The sequence below is a fragment of the Cynocephalus volans genome, chromosome X (genome assembly GCF_027409185.1).
Source record: "Cynocephalus volans isolate mCynVol1 chromosome X, mCynVol1.pri, whole genome shotgun sequence".
In the NCBI taxonomy this organism is placed as follows: Eukaryota; Metazoa; Chordata; class Mammalia; order Dermoptera; family Cynocephalidae; genus Cynocephalus; species Cynocephalus volans.
The window spans coordinates 166537956-166543379 of record NC_084478.1 but is presented as its reverse complement, the minus strand read 5'-3'; the positions used below and the strand labels follow the sequence as shown (position 1 = coordinate 166543379).

General features: G+C 44.0%; 1 protein-coding gene across 1 annotated transcript; it reads right to left on the bottom strand.

The window, feature by feature from the left end:
• Nucleotides 1-2427: 2427 nt before the first annotated feature.
• On the bottom strand, nucleotides 2428-2997 carry LOC134368521 (spermatid nuclear transition protein 4-like). Its single transcript, XM_063084962.1, has 2 exons — nucleotides 2899-2997; nucleotides 2428-2709 (listed from the first exon to the last, which is right to left on the bottom strand). Exons 1-2 carry the CDS (start codon nucleotides 2995-2997, stop codon nucleotides 2428-2430), a joined length of 381 nt encoding a protein of 126 aa, XP_062941032.1.
• Between the last annotated feature and the right edge of the window lie 2427 nt (nucleotides 2998-5424).

The following is a 5424-nucleotide window of genomic DNA, read 5'->3' as shown; positions in this document are numbered from 1 at the left end:
CAACTGCAAAATATACGAAGAAGAGAAACAAATTCTAGACCCTCCACCCCTGCCAGCATATACTCTTAAGCCATGAATCTAGGAAAATCTTCTCTAATTCTGACAGAAGCCTTCCTTAAAACACTTAATGCTAAGATATTGAGGATATCACTCTCTATAGTCCATCTTGTCCTCTTCATTAGGATCCCCAGAAGCAATTTCTTTTTTTTATATCTTTGGAAGTAGTTTTGCTTCTATCAGCAACTGGTTGGTTTTTGTCTTTTGAATCCTGACAATCACATAATGGAGAGTTTTTCTGCTAACATTGGCTGCTAAAAGATCCCATACTAAACCAAAAGTTCAGGATCCCACAGATGCACTATATGTACATAGCTTCATTTTTTTTTTCTAATTTTGTTTTCTTATATCCCTGACACCCTGATCTTTTAAAAATCCAGTTGTATCACAAGTGTTTTTTAAATTTTTCCTAATTCCATTTTTGAGCAATGAGAAGTATAAAAATAAAATAAAATCATCTCCCAAGCTTATTTTACAGGTACATTACAGTCAGCTATTGTTGGGACAGGAATCTCTTGAAAATGTAGCAAGTGGATGAATCAGGAGCTTCCAATCAGTTGGTCTGTATTTGTTAGGGGTTCTTGAAACCTTTATTACTCACCAAGGCTGTTTTTGAGAGCTCAAGGTTGGAATAAAGAGTAAACAAAATACTGCATATGAGAGAGTCTGGTAAACCATAAAATGTTAGCTTTGATGTCTTAGCCTCTCCTTGGGACTCAGTTTCTGGCAGGCAGCAGTAAAATGTGGATGGAGTGAACTGTTGGACTGTCATCTATAAAGGTCTTGCCACACTGTCCTCCTCATCCTCATGGCACCCAGAGAAGGTCATTGTGGCTGAGTTGCAATGTAGCAGAGCACAGGACTCTCCCATGTGGCAATGGGTTCAGAGGCTGCTGGAGGGGTGAGTGCCACAGGCACTAGTGTGAAAATATACTCTTTTACCAGGCTTACCAAGGGTTTTGTCTGCAGCATCCCAGCACCCAGAATGTGTCTACAAGATGCCAAATAGCCTGTCACTTGTGGCTTCCACATAACACCTGGGTGAGGAAATAAAAGGTTGATGCCTTTGCTCTTGATGTGCCCTCCTCAGGAAAGCTTCATTCCCGGTGTCTGGCCTGTGAAGCAGGCTGGGAGCTCTGCTTCAGTGATGGAGCAGCACTTGTAGCATGCTGAGGAAGCAGCTGGGACTTGGGCAAGGCTGAAGTTCCTGGATCATAATTGCAGGAGAAAGGATAAGTTACCAAGCTGAGCCCACTGAGGCCAGGAAGGCAGAGCCAAACTTGGGGACAGGAGGTGCGCAGGAAAGGGAGGAACCGTCTGTAACCAGACTGTAAGCTGGCCATCGCTGGCACTACTGATGTGGTTTTCTTCCTGGATACTGTGTGCGTGTGATAGCAACTGCCCCTCTCTGTGCCTACCTACCCTTGTACAGAAGGGAGAGCGCTCATGGCTGGCAGATGCACACTTCTTTACACCTCAGGTCACTTCTACAGGAGGGACAATTTGATTGCAAAAGGGCAGGAAGAAACTTTTGGAGATGATGAATATATTTTGTACCTTAACTGGCTGTGGTTTTATGTGACTATACATTTGTCAAAACTCTTTGAACTGTCTCAGCATTACAGAGAAAAAGTAAAGAGAAAATCAGTAAAGTTATAGATGACCTAAATAAAATTTACAGAACACTGCACCCAACAATAGCAGAATAATCATTTCTCTCATGTATGCAAGGAATATTTACCAAGATAGATGGTATTCTGGGCCATAAAACAACCTTACCAATTGAAAAGAACAGAAATAATGAAAAGTATGTTCTCAGTTCATAATGCAATTAAACTCAAAGTTATAAACAGAAAGATATCTGGAAAATGTTCAAATATTAGACATTTTAAAATATGTTCCTAAAGAATCACAGGTCAAAGAGGGAGTCTCAAGAGAAATTTTAAAATAAATCAGATTGAATAAAAATATAAATACCAGTATACATATAAAATTTTGTGGGATTTATTCAAAGTAGTCCTTGAAGAAAATTTATAGCATATTTTAAATGCTTATATTACAAAATAAGATCTAAAATCAATAACCGAAACTTCCACCCTAGAAAATTAAAAAAGAAGAGCAAGTGAAATTTAAAGCAATTAAAGAGGATCCCAGCTCCCTCCCTCCCCTTCCACACCTGCCTCTTCCCTTCCTTCCCCCTCCCACATCACAGAACAACACGCACACACACACTTTATTCCACAAGGGGCACATTTTATTTTACTTGTCACCATCATGTGCCTGTTGGTATCAATTTTGCTAGCCATTACGCGGCAGCCAGCCCTCTGGAGACTTGCAGGTAGTTTTGAGATCTCTGGTCTCACTCTTAAGTTAGTGACTGCCCAGGTCGTCACGTGAAGTGCTGGGGATCTCATCGTCCCTTGAGGTGCTGGGCATCTCATCGTCCCTTGAGGTGCTGGGCATCTCCTCGTCCTTTCGGATTTGCTTCAGCTCTTTTTGCTGCAGTTCCTGATTCAGCCGGTGATAGTGGCCGAATAGAGTTGGCTCTTTCCCTTTTTTGGTTTTGAATGAGGGGGTGGTCATTTTTGCAGCAGCTTTTTTCCTCAGACTCCTTTGGAGGGGTCTTTTACGCTTCAAGGTTGTCTTGGGCGCCTGGAAGGACAACAGGGCGATCACAGAAGGGCAACTGTTTGGGGGAAGAGGATGCAGGAGGCATGGGAACAGGGGCTTCCTGGGAAGGAGTGTGGGCTGAGGGAGGTTGTGCCAGGCGAGGACAGGGGAGGGGTCTTGGGAGAAAGGGGTCAAGGGGAAGATGAGAAGGAGCTTGGGTGGTCATCTCACCTTGCCCTTTCCTCTGGACTTGGGTGGACAGGGGGTCTTCCTCTCCTTCCCCGCTTTGGTGTTTCTGGTGGGCTGTGGTGTCCTGGTCTCCTTCGCCATGTCAGCACTGCCCAGTGGTCTGTCCCAGGGCCCCTGGCCTCCCTATATATATCCTGCCCAGGACAATGAGCAGCCACACCCTAGGCTTTGTTTGGTCAGCAAGCCCCTCCCCCAGCCCCTCTAGCCCTGTCCAGGGAGGGGTGGCTTAGACATCACAATGGCCCATCCTGACACCTCTGGGAGTGGGGGGAGGCCAAGGTGCCCTGGCTGGAAAAGGGAACGTTTCCTTAGCACCCCTTCAGAGCCTTCCAAACAGACCTGCCACACGCCTCACTGTTCAGTTCTGGAGGGTCACAAGGCAAGGAGAGGGTGTCTCCTCCACGCCCTTCCCCACGGCCACCTGATTCAGTGGCTCATTCTGTCCTCTCCCACCCTTCACCATTACCTGGTTTTTGTGTGTCCTACCTACCATCCACCCACAGTCATGCGGCCACACTTAAGTCTATGTGGACATATGAGTCATCCTACATCCTTCCTAAACATTTCTCTTATGTACTCTGAAGGCCACTCACTTCCTGGCTGCCACCAGGAAACTTTTCCATCCCACTTGCTTTTCCCAGTGTTCACACAGGACTTCTCAGTTATGTTTTCCAGATTGAAATCACTGCCTTCAGGCTGTGAGACTCGGTAAACAGACTTGCTCCACCTGATATTTGGTCTTGTTTCAAATTGGGGACCTGCTTATCTCAGAAGGTGTAGTACCAAGGCCTGGGTTAACAGGGGATGAGGCAGATATGTCCATACTGCAAGTTGTTCTGGTGTTTGCATGCAGAAAGCACAACCTAAAACTCATCAGTGCTCCAGGGAAGAGCTTGGCTTAACCAGAGGGATGTGAAAAGCTCTTCTCAACATGTGTCCTCATTCACCAGACACTTGCCTTACTTTATTTTGCTGCTGATGCTGTTAGATCCTACATTTCTGCCTTCTCCTGAGGCCTTCTGAAGAAATAGACCTTACCTTACAGGAAGGCTCCTGAAGGAATTCTTTTTTATGAACAGCTATAAAAAGTTCCAGATTCTTGGAGGAGACACTTTATGATTGATTTCAGACCACTTACCTCCCTAGGTAGAAGGTCTTTCATTCAGCTTTTTGTCCCTGGAGGAAATGGATGATAGAGTTAGCCACAGGCCAGAGTGGCTATATTAATATCACACAGAGGAAGGAATATCATCAAGGATAAAGAAGTCATTTAATGATAATAAAGTTGTCAATTATCAAGAGAACAAAAATCCAAAGCTTTTATGTTTCTAACAGCAGAGCTGCAAGCTATATGAAACAAAAAGTGATACAACTGTAAGGAGGAATAGATAAGTCCACATTCATAGTCAAAGATTTCAATACCTTTTTCTCAATAAATAAAAAAACACATAAACATAAAATCAGTAAATATATAGAAAATTTGAACTATGCCATCAATTGAATTGGCCTATATATTGGTCCATTTCTGGTGCTTATAAGAAAATACATAAAACTGGGTAGTTTATAAAGAGAACAAAATTTATTGCTTGCAGTTTCAGAGGCTGGGAAGTCCAAAGTCCAGGGAACCCTTGTGCTGAGGCCCTTCATTGGTGGTGCCTTTACAGCAATGCAGGGGTCTGATGGCAGAAAATGGCTGAGCAGAGAGAGAGAGCTCCTCATACACTCTCCTTTTAAAGCTTTTAAAGAACCACACCCAAGACCAGCATTATTAATCCATTCATTGCAGCATGGTCCTACAATCTAATCACCTATTCAAGGCTCCACCTTTCGATTACCATAATAGGATTTCCCATCCTCAGCAGTTACAGTGGGGATTTAAGCTTCAATTAGGGTTGATGAAGTTTGGATGTGTTGTCCCCTCCAAAACTCGTGGAAATTTGATATACAATGTTGCAGTGCTGGAAACTGATTGAGTCATGGTGGTGTATCCCTCATGAATGGATTAGTGCTCTCCCTGGGGACAGGGGGATTAATGAGTGAGTTCTCACTCTATTAGTTCCCGTGAGAGCTCATTGCTTAAAAAGACCCTGGCACCTTCTCTCTCTCTCTTCCTTCCTCTCACCATGTGATCTGCTTGTACCCGCCGGCTGCCTGCCACTTTCCGCCATGAGTAGAAGCAGCCTGAGGCCCACACCAGATGCAGCTGTCCCAGAATCGTAAGCCAAATAAACCTCTTTCCTTTATTAATTACCCAGTCTCAGGTATTTCTGTTATAGCAACATAAAACGGACTAAAACAGAAAATTGGTACCGAGGAGTGGGGTGTTGCTAAACAGATACCTGAAAATGTGGATGCAGCTTTGGAACTGGATAATGGGCAAAAGTTGGAGGAGTTTGGAGGACTTAGAAAAAGAGAAAAAGACGAGGGAAAGTTTGGAATGTTTTAGAGATTTATGTAGTGGTGAGCAGAATGCTGATAGAAATGTGGACCGTAAAGGCCATGTGGACG

Bases quoted from the DNA above. Each gene is read 5' to 3' on its own strand.
- LOC134368521 (XM_063084962.1), bottom strand. From the start codon at position 2,997: ATGGCGAAGGAGACCAGGACACCACAGCCCACCAGAAACACCAAAGCG. The intron at 2,710-2,898 runs GTGAGATGACCA...TTGTCCTTCCAG, and splicing joins AGTCCAGAGGAAAGGGCAAG to GCGCCCAAGACAACCTTGAA.